At 43.0% G+C, this 16,960-nt stretch overlaps 2 protein-coding genes across 4 annotated transcripts in view; one reads left to right on the forward strand and one right to left on the reverse strand.

Moving 5' to 3' along the window:
* Positions 1 to 7,528, forward strand: part of LOC119655227 (choline transporter-like protein 1) — a 34,507-nt gene extending 26,979 nt beyond the window's left edge. For both annotated transcript variants that reach the window (XM_038061007.1, XM_038061008.1), the window contains 11 exons: positions 2 to 114; positions 179 to 339; positions 433 to 541; positions 598 to 820; positions 897 to 1,022; positions 3,404 to 3,510; positions 6,480 to 6,615; positions 6,677 to 6,797; positions 6,850 to 7,016; positions 7,074 to 7,166; positions 7,228 to 7,528. In XM_038061007.1, the coding sequence (XP_037916935.1) occupies positions 2 to 114; positions 179 to 339; positions 433 to 541; positions 598 to 820; positions 897 to 1,022; positions 3,404 to 3,510; positions 6,480 to 6,615; positions 6,677 to 6,797; positions 6,850 to 7,016; positions 7,074 to 7,166; positions 7,228 to 7,419 (1,548 nt within the window). In that variant the 3' untranslated portion in view covers positions 7,420 to 7,528. The remainder of the gene's footprint in view (position 1; positions 115 to 178; positions 340 to 432; positions 542 to 597; positions 821 to 896; positions 1,023 to 3,403; positions 3,511 to 6,479; positions 6,616 to 6,676; positions 6,798 to 6,849; positions 7,017 to 7,073; positions 7,167 to 7,227) is intronic.
* On the reverse strand, positions 7,525 to 16,533 carry LOC119655228 (bifunctional methylenetetrahydrofolate dehydrogenase/cyclohydrolase, mitochondrial). 2 transcript variants are annotated; one of them, XM_038061009.1, is made up of 5 exons: positions 15,902 to 15,917; positions 9,034 to 9,290; positions 8,578 to 8,746; positions 7,881 to 8,499; positions 7,525 to 7,770 (listed from the first exon to the last, which is right to left on the reverse strand). In XM_038061009.1, exons 2-5 carry the CDS (start codon positions 9,273 to 9,275, stop codon positions 7,658 to 7,660), a joined length of 1,143 nt encoding a protein of 380 aa, XP_037916937.1. In that variant the 5' UTR covers positions 9,276 to 9,290; positions 15,902 to 15,917; the 3' UTR covers positions 7,525 to 7,657. The 2 variants fall into 2 exon arrangements, with proteins under 2 accessions (XP_037916937.1, XP_037916938.1); XM_038061010.1 differs by lacking the exons at positions 9,034 to 9,290; positions 15,902 to 15,917 and adding an exon at positions 16,376 to 16,533.
* Between the last annotated feature and the right edge of the window lie 427 nt (positions 16,534 to 16,960).

Genomic DNA, 16,960 nt, shown 5'->3' on the forward strand with positions numbered 1-16,960 from the left:
GGGTGCTGACAAAACAAATGAGAAATATTTGCTCGTAAGTCCGTCGACAAGTCTTACCAGTCCGGCTTCGGTTTATCGAATATGTGTGGAGTCCTGTAGCGAGCGAGCTTCATAGTAAGTATTTAAGATGGTCATTTTATATCTAGGGTGGGTAACGCATTTTGCTGTTGGTTTTCAGCGGGGAGTTCTTAAACCGTTGTCTTCCCATACGCAACACCGATTCAGGTTCCAAGAAATCGTTTTTCTCGAAGACTGGAATACAGGACTTCTTCCAGGAAGTTTCAGAGGACCTGGAATCATGTTGGTTGGAAATAGTGTATCTGTGCATACTCTCGTTTGGTAGGTCTCACTGTTAAGTCCTGATTGGACTAAGATTCAATCAATAAAGAAATATAATAACTGTTACTAAAATGAAGGACCAAATACTTTCAGTTGCATCCATCCTGATTATGTTTGCATTCCGATTCTTTGCTGGGTTTTTGGTATGGCTAGTCCTCATTGGAATAATAATCGCTTTATTGTGTGGAACAATTTTCCTATGGTAATTTTGGCTCACCTATTTATTAGGAAAAATTAATAGCATTCAATGGATTCTAGGATCTTATACGCGAACTCCGGACAAGAAACCGATAATCTCGAAGTACCTGAAGAAAGAAACAGAACATATTTAATCCTGGCAATCATTGTTACTGTTGCACTGGTTTGCATTTCACTAATAATCCTTGCATTGAGAGACCGCATCAAATTAGTGATCCAACTATTCAAGGAAGCTGGAAAAGCATTGATTAGTATGCCGGCTTTATTATTTGAGCCTCTTCTGGTAAGTGCTTATCAATTCAAGTATCCTTTTTTTTTCTTCAATTTTAAATCAACCGAATTTGTTGAAATTTTTCCAGACATTTGGTGCATTGGCATTTTTTGCTTGTTTGTGGTTCTATTTTGCAATTTATGTGGAAAGTTCTGGTCATATAACGGTGGAGGGTAATGAAAGTATCAAATTCGTAAAGGATAGTACAATGAAGGTAATATTAAAATATTCGAAATTTTTTCTGCGGTTTTATGATTCATAAATTTAAAGATTGGTTAAGGTACTTTTTCTCATACATAGGACTATAAAAAAGTGACTGACACTTTCGTTCAGGGCAGGGGCAACTCATCAGACGCTGCCTCACCTCTGCCCTCTGCCCCCTGTAGTCACTTTCCGCCACACTGGTCTCACGGTAGGGGTGAGACAGTGATGATGAGTTACTTCTGCCTGGACAAAACCCTCAGTCAATTTTTTTTTGGTGGTTTTGGGTATTTACCTCAAAAAAGAGGGGCCCGTGGACTACAAATATGGAAGAAAGTTTCTTCCCCATTGGTCCGGTCTGACATCAATCCTCAAATAAAATAATTTTGTACAGACTATTTACAGTCGTCGGATCAATAGCTGTTAGCCATGTATATACCTCATACAAGAACCATGGGTTGTTGGTATGCAAATTAGGGGCTTAAACTTCCGACATGCTGACTTGCTGTATGCTAATGGAAGTGATAGACTCCGCTCCTGCATGGTGATTTCAAAAGACGTCCAAGCTATCTTGGTTAACGATCTATGTGATGGAGACACCACAACAACCAAATTAACTAAAAAAGCCAACAGGGAGATAAAGAGATCCTGTGGTGAGAGAGACTACTGGAGTATCTGATAGGGACCGAATTTCAGACCCTAAATTTGGTTAATGAATCCACTTTCTTCAACGTGGTCAGGCAAGAGGTCATTTATATCAGGGTGGCAGCCCTTGACATTGCGGCTCTTATCAGAGAGTGGAGAGTATCAAAAGATATCACGCTCTCAGATCACAAGCGCATTGATTTCCTAATGGGCATGAATCCACCTCCACCTACTCCATTTCGGAATCCACGTAAGACAGTTTAGGGGACATACAAAACAGAACTGAGCGCCCGAGTTACGATCCCTGGGAGACGTATCAAATCTATTGTTGGAATTGAGAAAACAACCCAGAGGATCACTACTAGCATGAGAGAAGAGAGCTGTTCACTCATGACGCCAAACAAAGGTAAAACACCATGGTGGAACTCGGATTTGGCGAAATAGAGGAGAACGAGAGGGGTGCTCCTCAATCGGGCTTTAAAGTATGATTCAGCCCCTTGCCGGATTCATTACAAAGAGGCTCAAAAAGCTCGAAAGAATAGCATAACGTCGGCCAAATGATCATTATGGAGATGCTTTTGCTCTTGAAGTAACATCAAAGCTAAAACGAATCCTTGTCAAAGAACGTATATCCTAAAGTGGCCACTTCACTAATGGAAAAATGTCTATCAGAAAGGTAAACCCACGGAGACAACACTCCATGAACTGGCGGCAAAAATTAAGAAGGCATTGTGTCATAAAGAATACGCCTTAGGCGCATTTATGGACATCGAAGGCGCCTTCAATTATGCCTCATTCGCGAGGATTTGTAACGCCGCAAGAAAGCATGGAATCGATTCGCTGTTAATCAGTCGGATTCTTCACATGCTAGAGTGGAAAACGATCCACATATTGGTCGGACAGAAGTCTATTTAGCCAGGGTGTCTTAGGGGTTGCTCACAGGGAGGGATTCTCTCTCCTCTGTTGTGACTCCTGGTAATGAACACCTTGCTATGACTCCTGGAGGGCACAAGGCTCTTCGCACAAGCATTTGCGGACGAGCTAGCCATAATAATTATCCCCAAGTTTCCGGGCACAGTATGTGACCGCCTGAATGCAACACTGCATGTAATCCATAGCGGGTGCCTCCATAATAGACTCACGGTGAATGCTAGGAAGGCTGGACTAGTTATTTTCACTAGGAACGTCAGGTGGGGCAGCTACATGCTACCCACCTTAGCAGCTGGTACGAACAGTCAAATATTTAGGAGTACTGTCATGAAGGAATCACTCACTCATCTCACTGGTATTTATTACGATACCGATGATGGACCTAAGGAGTACGTTGTCTCCACGGGTGTTCTACAGGACTCTTCACTAGGTCTACTGCGAAACATCATGTACCATGATGTAATTATTTTTCCGGTCCCGGAGAAGGTTACGGTGTTGGGTTACGCCGACGACATAGCATTAGTTACAAAAATCGCTAAACACCTACAAGATACTGATTTATCCTACTTTCAAAGGCTTTGATGATTTGATTGACGTGAAGCTCAGCTTTAAACAACGCATGAAGTATGCTTATGACAAACCATCCACGAGGAGGCTTGCACTCGCAAGTATGGTGTCGAACGTAGGAGGTCGCGGCATACTTGCAGGCTGCTCATAGCCAGGGTGGTGAACTCCATCTTGTTTAAATTTACGATAATTAGATTTCAAAATAAAATAATGGTAAACGAGAAAATAAATTCGTTGTTTTTATGTTTATAGGTAACGCGGTGGTACAATTTGCTGGCGCTGTTTTGGTTTGTAAACTTCGTTATAGGATGTCAGCACATGGTCATCGCGGGAGCAGTGTCTATGTGGTTCTTTACAAGGTAATTGCCAATATAGTAGAGCCTCTTAGATCTGGCCCCAATGGGACCGAAGCAGCAACTGGTTTGGAGAAAGTCTACTCTACCTCAAGTGTATCAAATTCTATTATTTAACTTTGTTTTAAATTCTATTTTCGGTTGGTACTACATAGTCCTTTCACTTTTTCACTCAAAGGATGACTATTGCCTTAGCTGAATCTTCTCGTTAATTGCCATAAAATGCCTACCTTTGGAAGTCTCCGTTTTATTCGGATTTTGGGTCATATTGGTGTAGAATATGATATACCCTGCTACACATTCTTCTGGTCTATGTTAGTTTTGCCTGCGGTTACAGTGGAAACTTTTTGTTTCACTACAATATGGAGCCTAATGATAGCGACACCTTAACGCTTGAGGTATCAACTGTCAATCAAATCAACGGCGCTGTGTATGCTTCCGCACACCATTCCGAGATTTCACTGAACAGCTGCGATATCCGCATATGTTTTAGCCCACAGCGGAGAATCCGTTAACATACTACGCAAAAGCAGCGAAAGCAGGTATGCCTTGGGGGCAGCCTTATGTTGTTTTTGTCAGGACACCCGCAGGTGTCCATACCTGCTTCAGCGCACAGCAAACTCTGCATCAGCATAGCGTAGACCTACTTAAAGTATCATCAAAACCATGATCTCCGGTAGCATCACAAAGTTCTTGGAAGGACACGCCGCTCAATGCCCACGAACATCTAAGCTAAGTTGTCGTTGGGCAAGAACAGTCATCCTTTCCAGGCTTTGGTAGGAAAACTGCCTTAACTTTCTACCTAGATGTGGGCATGTAGCTTAAGGAAGATATGCTAGGAAAATATTTTTTAGAAGCCCCTCTAGGTCCTACCTTCCTTTAGCATAGCTGGATAGATGCCATCCACGCCAAGTGCTTTCAGGTGCTTAAAAGACAGTGTAACAGCTCTCGTTTTTTCCCTCCCCCTTCTGTCACCTATTTCCCCGAATAATGTAAGTCTGTACAAACTCAACACTCAAGTTTGTGAAAGTACCATCCGGCTTTATAAGAGAGTCCAACTTAGCCAACCCATCCCTTTTAAGGACTACAGAGCCTTAAAGTTTCTTTTTTGCCTTCCATCTCCTCACAGTATATTCTAATGGAGTCTCGTTTCGAACGTTTTACGAAAATCTTATATTCACGTAGGGTGTTCTTGCAAGAACGATCCAGAAATCATCTGTTTGATTTCCTAAGTTTTTGCAGTTCTCGGTTGAACCACCGTTTTGCTAGGATAAGCATTTGCAACAGTACTCTTATCCTCATCCAGAAAGGGTCCCATTTCTTTACGCAAATCACCCCCGTTTTCGATTCAATGCCTTCTTTTGTAGTATCCGGTCTGTGCATATTTGATTTCATAAATTGCCAACGAGCCAATTCCATTCCGTGAATGGAAGACTTTCTTAACGGTGTAAGAGAAGGTACTAACAGGTAGGATCTGTTCTGTAGTGCCTTCGCTAGTGTGAGTCCCTATACATGGGATCCACCACTGTGTGTATTATCCTTCGCGTGCAGATCCATTGTGGAAACGTGTACTGAAGATGCTGTAATTTACTCTATATTGTATGAGTCGAAAACCGTCATTGTTCTTCATTCTCCTAATAAAGAAGAAAAAGTCATCATAATCATCAACGGCGCAACAACCGATATGCGGTCTAGGCCTGCATCCTGGCTTCGCGGCGAGGTTCATCAAATCGATATCCCTAAAAGCTGTCTGGTGTCCTGGCCTACGCCATCGCTCCATCTTAGGCAGGGTCTGCCTCGTCTTCTTTTTTTACCATAGATATTGCCCTTATAGACTTTCCGGGCTGGATCATCCTCATCCATACGGATTAAGTGATCCGCCCACCGTAACCTATTGAGCCGGATTTTATCCACAACCGGGCGGTCATGGTATCGCTCATAGATTTCGTCATTATATAGGCTACGGAATCGTCCATCCTCATGTAGGGGGCCAAAAATTCTTCGGAGGATTCTTCTCTCGAACGCGGCCAAGAGTTCGCAATTTTTCTTGCTAAGAACCCAAGTTTCCGAGGAATACATGAGGATTGGCAAGATCATAGTCTTGTACAGTAAGAGCTTCGACCCTATGGTGAGACGTTTCGAGCGGAACAGTCTTTGTAAGCTGAAATAGGCTCTGTTGGCTGACAACAACCGTGCGCGGATTTCATCATCGTAGCTGTTATCGGTTGTGATTTTCGACCCTAGATAGGAGGTGACCTCCCAGCGGTCATCACTTGGAGGTGGAGACAGGGTTTGGAAGTAGAGCTGTTGATGTTGGTTTAGCAGGTGTTTCCCAGGTTTTATGCTCCATTGTGGGTACGAATCCACGTTTCGCCCTGGGACCTATACTACTCTTTGATTTCCACCACCAAGAAAAAATGGAGCATCATATGGTGACTGTCACTGAGCACTTTCAGATTTCAGTTCGGTGTTCATCGTGAAAACCTTGATTATAAAACTTAAGTTTCGGTACAGGCTCCAATATTTTTTCCATAGGCATTCTCGGTGGGTGGTAAATTGTCCCTCTGATGCTCTTGAATGAAACTTTCACAGCGTCAAAGCTGCTCTTTTTTTCCACTATGGAAGGATCGAATTTCGTTGAGATCTGTCTCCCAGATTTGATCACGCCCCGGCACACCGGATCCAGTCTCTCTTAGTGGGGATCATAACGAAGCGTTGCCCACCACAGATGTGTTAGTCTTACGAATTCTGTGCATATTATGGCTGTCCGAAGAGTCTGGGGCCAGAAGACTAAACACAGGAGATTCATCATCCGCCGCATAGTTCGAAATTGTACGCTGGGAAAAAATCATTGCGCATCTTCGAACTTCTACGGTAAATGCGCGGGAAAAAATCAACGCGTTTTGAAGGTCGGGTTTGAGAGGTTCTGTTGTAATTTAAAATTAAATTACCAAAGATTTCGTGTATAATTTCAGAAACAAGGCCAAATTGTCACTACCAGTTGCAAGAAGTTTTCAGAATTTGATACGATTCCACCTGGGCACAGTAGCTAAAGGATCCTTTTTCATTGCTTTAGTCAATCTCATACGAGCCATCCTGAAATATTGTTCGGTAAGATTTCCTAATTTCTCAATACCGATGATACCTGTCATAACAGTGAAAAAACTCTCAGGATTACCTCCATGAACCCACAAACAGCGTCACAAAAGCACTGAATAAGGCGTGTCAGTGTTGTTTATATGTATTCGAAAAGTTCCTTCAATACTTGACTAGAAATGCTTACATTGAAACAGGTAAGATTGATTTTCATGGAAAGCGGGTAATCATTTTGGAAAATTTTGGTAGCAATGGCTGGATATAGTTTCTGCAACGCCGGGAAGAGAGCTTTCAATATTCTTTCGAGTAACGCACTTCGGGTTTTTGCTATAAATTCCATTGGTGATTTCGTCCTTTTGTTGGGCAAAGGTTTGGTTGTTCTTATCACAGTTATAGTGGGAATTGAGCTCATTCAGGTGATATCTTGGTTTTTGAATGTTATACGTATATTTACTGGTTCATTCCTCCTCCAGAGAAAAGAAGGCATTCACCACAACTGGGTACCGCTTGCAATAGCTGGTCTGTTTGCTTATTTGGTGGCACATTGTTTTATATCTGTGTTTGAGGTAATTAACGGGGGGTCATCTTTCATATTGCAATCTCAACTGTTTTAAATTAAATTTGCAGATGATAATTGACACGATCTTCATATGCTTTTGTGAGGATTGCGAGCAAAATGATGGAATTAATAGGCCGTATTTCATGTCAAGGGGCTTAATGGAGTTCATACAAAACTCAAAGAAAGCAATGCACATTGATGAGAAACGAGGTGACAAGGCATGGAGCGTGGAACCAGAGACAGCGACGGTAGATGTGTAATCTTTCAACTTTTATCTTTTACTTCCTTTAAATAGCTTTTATATGTGATTTTTCGATTGTGAAACGTTTTTTGAATAATACATTCAAGGGATTTGTTTAGTATAAATGTTTTTATTTAAATAATTATTGTAAGGCAAAATTCGGTTTGATTTCCCAGTTTGTTGGATGTTCAAGGTTTGTCAGTAACTTAATACTTTATCGGATGCAATGCTGCAATGTATGAAATGCAGTTTTCTGTTTAGTTGTTTACATGTTTTGCCGCTAAGAGAGTATTTTTGAGTAACATCGCAACAGTCATTGGACCAACACCACCGGGGACAGGCGTAATGGAGCCCGCCACTTTTTTAACGTCTGTAAATATGAGAAGAAGATCATTTTAAACGTGCATAGGATTGGGTAAGTTATGGATTCAAGGCTAAATATTTCAAATAGGAGTCGTATATCTTCAGACAGAAACTTACTTTCAAAATCTACATCGCCAACTAATTTATCCTTCCCTCCTTCTGGGTCCTTTATTCTGGTAATTCCCACATCAATTACACAAGCTCCTGGCTTTACCATGTCCGCCTTAATTAAATGTGGTATTCCCGTCGCAACAACAATAATATCTGCCTGCAGACAGTGTTTTTTCAGTTCTTCAGGGGGAGTGTATCGATGGCATATCGTGACGGTGGCATCTAGCCCAAGATGACCGAGTTTTCCGTCCGTGTGAAGGAGCATTGCCATAGGCATTCCAATGTGCTTTGACCGTCCAACGACTACGGCATTCTTTCCAAATGTATCTATTTTGTACCTACGCAATAATTCATACACCCCTAGCGGTGTACATGGAATTAAGTGTCCTACATCTAAGCATAGTCGTCCAATGTTGACTTCATTGAAGCCGTCTACATCCTTTTGTGGGCATACTGCATTGCATACTTTATACTCATCAATGTGAGGCGGAACAGGTAGTTGTACTATTATCCCATCTACATTGGGATCTTCGTTAAGTTTTTTTATCTCGGCGAGGAGATCGTCCTCGCTAATGGTGGGAGGAAGACGTTTTGTTTCACTGTCGATGCCAACATTCTTGGCGGCCTGAAGTGACGAAGAGAAATGGGAGATGATTTAAGGGCGAGTTCGACTTTGATAGATCTAGTACTTGTGATTACTTACCGTCATCTTATTTCGTACATATATTTCACTGGCGGGATCTTCACCTACTAATACTGCAGTTAGGTGCGGTTTTCGATTGCCTTTTGCTATCCATTCGCTAACTTCTTCCTTAAGTTCTGACTGTATGTCCTGTGAAATTTTCTTGCCATCGATTATGGTGGCCATGGTGCTGAAAAATTCCCATCCAATTACCAATTGGGTATATAATTTTATCAGATCAGAAATGTTAGCAACAACGCTTGTCTCTACGTAAAAAAAAACAGTTCTATCGCCGAAAAAAGCATAAGAAAAACACCAAAGCCTCCAAAATGTCCCATTTGATGGAGGGAAGCATTCATGTTTAAATAAAAGCGATTTGGAAATCCAGAAAATCAGTAACAAACACACATTCCATCCAAGAAACAATAATCAAGCTATTCTTTGAATATCCTAACGAAAACTAAGCCTTTCGCTCACCTGATCCTTTGATCGCCATTAGCAGCTCGAAGTAGCCTTTCACTATCACTACATGTCCTACTAAGTCGTCTTTTACGAACGTCGTGAAATGTCTCGATCTTCATTTTGACTTTAACTAATTTAACTTCCCGTAAAAAAGTACAATAGTTTACAGTTTGGCTAATATTTCTATAATTCTTGATGGAGCAATTACAACAGCACAAACGAGTTCTTGCGAATAAACTGAATAACGATCTTTCCATTGGTGACTATTTATACTGAAAAAACAGTTCACGTCATAATTGCAGTTGACAGACAGGGGGGGGGGGGGGGAATGATAAGAGAAATGCAGTAGCATCAGAACATGGCCCTCAGTAGATTGTTTGTTATTTTCCATTCAATTGGAAAATATTATTCACGTATATAGGGTTCCCTAATTTCTCTTGTTTGTTTGCTGGTAACGCGTAACTATGGTGCAATATGGGCTCAGTAATGCATCATTCGTTAGTTGCTAGTCCGTTTAACAGTTTTTAATCAGATACCAATAGAGGATTGGAACCATGTGTTTGTTTATAATATTCATGATTGTTATTTCCAATTAAGTAATTCACCCCCTAGGGTCTGGATTCGTAGCGATGAGCCTGACAACAAGTTTTAAAAATTCATTCTTGACCCTTCCAGTCTCTTATCAATGCAATATTAAGATTGAGATTAGTTATTTGTTTTGCAATTTTTGAGATCAGAGGCAACGTAAAGGTGTACTTTAAAGACGCGATGTGACTATTTTGGTACGACTTTATTTTCTGGAATTGTTGCTTGATGCAGAAGCCAGACACCTCGAGGAAGCGATATACAGTCCAAGCCGATTCAATTTTGCAATAAAAAGTAGATCGGTTGATGTTTGTTGTGTAGCCAAGTTATTGAGGTCTTATATGCTGTTTGATCATTATAAGTGCTGCCTTGGGCTTATATAAATAAGTTAAGAATTAAAAATAACGAAAATTGTACGCATAGTCGTAGGGGAAAACCCTGGGGGCCTGGAGTGGGCTCGCCGGATATTTTAAAATTAATTCGTTTTCTGCCCCAGCCTGGAGGAATTCCCCATTTCGATGGGCCTACTTCTACGTCAACATTAACGTTACTCATTTTTACCAAAGCGTGGTGTTTGTTATGTTGTCAATTGTATCATGTTCAAGACTGGAGTCATCATTTTCTTGATGTCACTTACGGCTGGGATTGAGATAGGAGTTTACTACTCACGTGCCTGGGAAGAAGATAGTCTTCTTCTTTTTCTTCAGCCTTTGTCTCGTTCATAAGCGGGGTCGGCTCGTCGTGATCGGTTTCGCCATTTGGCTCTATCAAATGCCTGATCAGGGTGCAATCTCGAGGCTTTTAAATCCCCATCCAGCGTATCAAGCCACCGTTGTTTCGGCCAGGCCACCAAAAGGCCTTTGGTCGTTTACCATCGACTTCGATGTTCAGACCAATCTTGGCAAGTGAATTCTCGTTTGCACGAATTGCGTGACCATACCATCGAAGACGCCTCTCTCGCAACTTTTCCACGATCGGTGCAACCCCATAGCGATCGCGGATATCCTCATTTCGGATGTGATCTAAACGTGTGACGCCACTAGTCCAACGTAGCATCTTCGTCTCCATTACCGCAAGACGCCGTTCATTGTCTTTTATGGTCGGCCAACACTCAGAACCATAGAGAGCGACTAGACGGACGACATTGCGGTAAATTTTAGATTTGAGACGTTCGTTGATACGTCGATCACAAAGGACACCAGTTGTGGAACGCCACTTCATCCAGGTTGCGTATTGCGTCAGTAGTTCCGCAGTTTTTGACAAATCCGGCTTGATTCACGCTTATTTCAACGATTTCGCGAACACGGTTGTCAAGAATGGGTTCAAAAATCTTCATGGTATGGGAAAGTAATTGGATCGGACGGTAATTTCAACATTCTGCTGAACTACCTTACTTTTTCCATATTGGAGCTGTGGTACTTTCTTGGATCGTGGAAAAGTTGCGAGAGAGGCATCTTCGATGTTATGGTCACGCAATTCGTGCAAACGAGAATTCACTTGCAAAGATTGGTCTGAACCTCGAAGTCGATGGTAAACGACCAAAAGGAAGACCTAAGCAACGGTGGCTTGATACGCTGGATGGGGATTTGAAAGCCTCGAGATTGCACCCAGATCAGGCATTCGATAGAGTCAAATGGCGAAGCCGATCACGACGAGCCGACCCCGCTTGTAAACGGGACAAAGGCTGAAGAAAAAGAAGGTACTTTCTTGTCAGTCAGATGGTGTTCTTCCTTCTTGAATAACCCGGTTAAAGAATTCACTGAGCCACAGTGTTGGGTCCCAGATCTTCGCTTTCCAGAGCTCAGATGCGATGTCGTCAGGTTCTGTGGCTTTCCCAGATTTCATTAGTTTTATTGCCTCCTTGACTTCAGTTGCGCTGACAGGTGGAACTGCTCCAAATATCGGCAATGATTGTGGAAGTGGAGGATGAGTAAATTTTTCAGTTGAAATCTGCTCGAAATATTCTCGTCATCTATCAGTCGCGGTTGGTAAGCAAAGTACCGTTCTTGTCATTAACGTAACAGAAGTGTTCGATATCCTGTGTACACTTGTTACGGCGTTTAGCAAGTCGATACAGATCTCTCTCGTCATCCCGAGTGTCCAGTTTATCGGAAAGATTTTTGTAATGATTCGCTCGGATGGCAGCGACTGCTTTCTTTGCTTCCCGGTTGGCATTCTTATAAATTTGCCAATTAGCAAGCGTTTTATCGTCAAGAAATTTGTGGTAGAGGCGTTTCTTTTGACTGACCTTCATTTCAACATTATCAGTCCAAAGCCAAGTATCTCGGTTGATGTACCGCTTACCCGGCTTGGTGACCCCGAGGGTTGCAGAGGCCGCTTTGTGGATCGTGTCTTTTATTTGGTTTCACGATTCTTCCACATTCGTAATGGTCGCTAATCGTATGAGTGAGACCGTTTCTTCTTTCTTCTCACTAAATCGCCATCATTTAATGTGCGGCGGGCCAGTGCGTTCCTCACGCTGTTTTATCGGTGGCTTAATTCGCAGGACGGCAATCAACGGCCGATGTTGAGGTGCGATTGTCTCATAGGGAACGGCTTTGCAATCAGTGACAGTGGTAAAATGTCAGCGTCTTATGAGAATATAGTCGATTTGCTTTTTACTCTTCCCACTATAAAATGTAGGAAGATGAGACAATCGTTTGATGAACCATGTATTCATAAGTGCAAGGTCATGGGTGTCCGCAAAATCGATTATATGCTCGCCACCCTCATTGCGCGCTCCGAACCCCTTTCCACCATGGCACCTGTTACTGTCTGCCTTTTCACCCACATGACCATTAAGGTCGCCGGCACTGATAATATAGTCGTCAGCAGGCACGTGACAAGTCTTTTCATCGAGAAGTTGCCAGAAGGCATCTTTCTCGGCATCAGGTCGACCTGTCTGTGGTGCATACGCGGTGAAGAAGTGAATAGTGCGATTAGCTGATATAATGGTGAGCTTCATCAGCCGATCATCAAATCGTTCGACTTCTTTAATGGCATCACGGAAACCCTCTGAGATGGCAATGCCAACACCATATTGAGTGTGTGGGTTACCAAAATAGAGAAGTTTGTAGCCATTTTTACCGCGTTCGCGTTCAATGTCGCAGCTTTTGGAACCAGACCATCGGGTTTCTTGTAGAGCGCAGATGTCAATGCACCTTTTCCGAAGGGCTCTTGCGAGTTCCTCGGTCTTTCCAGTTAGGGTACCAACATTTAGCTTGCAGACACGTATTTGTTTTGCTCGGACTAACTTACTTGCGTCCATGCATCAAGAACTCTTGCCCACTTCTCGACAGGACCGGAGCCCGTCCTCCCGCGTCGGCTGAGGTGGACGGGAAGAAGATAGCAATAACATATTATGAATAGTTGTAAATTAAAGTGGTTTAGTAAAAGCCGTTCAGCAGGATTCATCAAGGTGTAAGTATTAATTTGTAATTCCGTCGTAGCTTGTCCCAAGCCATGGTTGAGAAAGACGCGTTAGCTATAGCCTGAAAGGCTAAGTTACACCTAAGCATCTCAGGTCTCTAACTTCCGTGGGAAGTGTGTGTTGATGATGTGTAATGGCGCCTAATATTTTTTGACAATTCATTTGGCAGATTCAAAACATTGAGGAATTTGATTTGGTAAATAGAATTGTAAATGATGTGTGAATTATTAATTTGATGTGGGAATAAATTGGATCTAACAACTTCCATGGTTTTCATTCAAGTTTATTGTGTTTACTTTCAGTGACCATTGGTACTGTAAGAGATTATGTTTTGACTGTAAAAGTTCCATTTTTAAAGAATGTGCTGCAACATCACTTTTGAACACACACAGTTGCTTGAAATCGTGGTTAGGACGAGCGCTAACATTATGGATATTAATAATAATCGCTGGCGCAACATTCCAGTTGGGGCAGAGCCTTGAAATGTGTTAGAACACTGCATCTAAGACGAGTTCTTACCCTGATTTGATTTAGGTACCCATTCACAGCTCCGAACCATACTTACAATTCCTCTTCAAATTGCTCGACAACCAGAATGAAGGTGCTCACACTCAACACTAATTCGCTCATTTCTAACGACAAACGTTTCGCTCTCCACAAACTCCTTGCGGAATCCGAACCTAACCTCGCTCTCCTAAACGAAAGCAGACTGGGGGAAGCCCCCAACGGAAAACTATATGCGCACAGTTACACCACATTCCGTAAGTATGCGGGCAGAGGCACAGCCATACTAATCAAACCGGGACTGAGGGCAAATACTGACATCAAACTGCCTGTTAGCAGTAGTTAGACTTCCTGTTAGGGGTGGTGGCGTCCTCCGTGTCCTAATCGGCTCTCTCTACTTCCCGGGTGGCACAGGTCGTTTGGGAAATGGCGACTAGTTTCTATGCCTTCATCCTCGGCGATGACCTCAACGCGAGGTACGTATCTGGGGGCGACTCAGTAAACAACGAAAACGGCAAAGTGATCTTCGATTGGTTCCAGTCAGGCCCATTCCTTAACGCAGGAGTGCCATTTTTTCCTCGTGGGCCTTCTTTCCTAAACGGCTTTATAATCTCGCCCAATCTCTCAGCATGTGTCACTAGCTACTCCTCTTCAACAGCTCACTCGGACCATTATGCCCTCAGCCTCTGTCTACATCTACAGCAAATTCTTCCTTCACTCCACCATCCTCATAAATGCAGATCCTTCAATCTGACAACCTGGGACGATTTCCGACGCGACTTAGCCAGTCCACTGGAATATTGAAAATTTCCACGACCCCCGGGTCGTAAAAATCGGCAAAAATGCAAAATCTTCGGCTTTTGGCAGGCGACGCCTGTTTCGAAGGAGAAGGCGGCCCAGATTCAGGAAATCCAAGAATTTTCACGTGACGGTGCCGGGGAGGCGAGATATTGCGGAAAATCGAGATTGAAAATTTCCACGACCCCCGGGTCGTAAAAATCTGCAAATATTCAAAATTTTCGGATTTCGGTGGGCGATGCCTCATTCGAAGGGGGAGGCGGCCCAGATTCAGGAAGTCCAAGAATTTTGACGCTATGGTTCCGGGGAGGCGAGATATTGCGCAAAATGTGTGTCCAGACGACCTGGTCGAAAAGGAGGAAAATTTGAAGTTTCCACGACCCCCCGTAAGGTAAAAATCGGCAAAAATGAAAATCTTAGCTAGGGAGGCTAGTGCGGGCCTAAAACCACTCGCATATAGGATGGTGTTATCAGCGAAGAGGATCCCTCCTGACGCGGGGGGACCATTGTCGTTGGGGCAAAACGGCGGGTGAAGGGCTGTCTGAGTTGCCATTGGCGTGGGGAATAAGTTCATGAGAGGAGGAAGATGTTAAAAAGTTTGCGGCCTAGAATAGATCCCTGACGGACTCCTGAGTTTACCGGGAAGTCGATGGAGCGAAGTCCATCGAAGCGTACGTGGCAAGTTCTTTTGAAGATGAAGTCTGCGAGGATTCTGAATAAGGAGAGGGGGCAATTGGACTGAATTAGTTTGTAGCGCAAGCCCTCACCCCAAACTGAATCAAATCCCTTTTCGAGCTCTAAGGCGCAGGCTACGGTGCAGTGCCTATTTTCCAGGTGATTGAGGATATGATCTTGCAGGTACATGATTGCCCGCTCGATGGATCTGAGGTTTTCGATGCCGAATTGATTAATTGCAATGATAGGGGAGTAGTGTCTATTGAGGTGACCTAGTAGGATACGTTCAAAGATTTTTCCAATATTGGAAAGAAAAGAGAGATAGGCCGCATATCTTTGAGATCGCCCGGGCACCCTTTCTTAGGGATAGGTATGAGGAGGGCTGATTTCCAAGATACCGGGAAATGGCCGTTGTTCAGGCAGTTGTTGAAGAGGATGATGGCGAGACGTTCAATGATGCTAGGTGCACATTTCTGCAGAACAAAGTTAGAGATGCCATCGGGACCCGAAGATTTTTTATTGTTGCACCGGGAGATGGCAAGTTCGACTTCTTCTGGGGAGGTAAAAAAGGGGAGGAACGGGCCTGTTCTGACTATATCAGCCGGGCATTTTGGGGGAAAAGGGGCAAAGGTAAGTGAGTCGACTGGTATCCGACGTCAAACCACGATACAATACACTGTCCCTAGTGAGATTTGAACCGCGACCTTCCGTACGACAGCCTTGTGCTCTAACCACTCAGCAATCCGGCAATATACTGAAGCCGCCTCTTGTGTAGGAGCAAAAGGATAATCGCCACTTTCAGTGGAATCCTGCAGTAGGTAACGATCTCTATACGCTCATAAAACACGTGATAATTACATTTCTGTCTCAGCAATTTGTATATTTTCTTACTTGGATCTATGGAGAATATCTTTACTACTTCTCCTGCCTTTGAAGAACACCGCATCACCCGAAGAGGCAAATCTCTGCGTTCCCAGTGCCTTTACTCATTTTCAGTTGGGAGTTACTTAATGAAGATAAAACTTGCACTTCCCCATTACCGATAAAGCTTCCCAATGAGGCGTAGACGCCTTCGTTTGCTTTCTTTTTTAATAATCTTCTCCCTAAAATCGTATGAACTTCACATTGTGAGCTGACACCCGCGAATTGGAATATCCACTTCGGCCAGCTGAGTTGTTCGTCTGTCAATTTCTTTGAAGATAAAAGATACATCCTAGTCCCCCCTAGATGGCGTCAACAGTCAATTTTTTTTCCCTCAGCTAATGGTAGTAATTTGTCCAATTAAAAAAGGTTATCTGTCCGTGGGTCGACGATAAGTAGCTGATAATCTCTCACCCCCGACACAATTAGAAACTTTTTACTTACAATTCAGTAGGCGATGGCAGCGAAGTCGAACTGACAGAAGGAACCTGTTGAGAACTTCGACGGAGAACAGCTATGGAACCTCGCCGGCGTCTGGAGCGATAAAATGGAACTAAACCTGGAGAAACTTCGTCGTGTGGATACCTTCTGTCATTGGGACCGACTTGGAGCACGTGTACGTCTCCCTCAACCTGCACAAGTGCATTTAGGAACCGGTTTGTTTTGGTTCCACCATCATTGCCAGACCTCGGTAACCCTTCATTAGTGGTTATCTTCAATTGCAATTTCATATGATTGACGAGCTGTGGTATTTTAGACAAGAGTTAAGATAAAAAAAATTCTGTTTTAGTTTCGAACCAAAGCATTGAGGAAGGTGACAAGTGGTTGTTGAAATATGCATATATCGTTTTATCCGACTTGGTTATAGTTAAAAAATCAGAAAACACAAAACCTTCCTATAATGCCGAAAAAGTTCTTTTTTTAAGGTTTTGTGTGAAACAAAACCTTATTAGAATCGATTCGATGTCTGTCCGTCTGTCTGTCTGTCTTTTTTTTTTTTTTTGAGGAGGTGGAAATCTTTAAAAGAAA

Source organism: Hermetia illucens, chromosome 4 (genome assembly GCF_905115235.1).
Source record: "Hermetia illucens chromosome 4, iHerIll2.2.curated.20191125, whole genome shotgun sequence".
Lineage (NCBI taxonomy): Eukaryota > Metazoa > Arthropoda > Insecta > Diptera > Stratiomyidae > Hermetia > Hermetia illucens.

Coding starts and splice junctions, on each gene's coding strand:
- LOC119655228 (XM_038061009.1), bottom strand. CDS start 9,275: ATGGAAAGATCGTTATTCAGTTTATTCGCAAGAACTCGTTTGTGCTGT. Junction 8,500..8,577: donor ATGTACGAAATAAGATGACG/GTAAGTAATCAC, acceptor TCGTCACTTCAG/GCCGCCAAGAATGTTGGCAT. Junction 7,771..7,880: donor TGGCGATGTAGATTTTGAAA/GTAAGTTTCTGT, acceptor TCATATTTACAG/ACGTTAAAAAAGTGGCGGGC.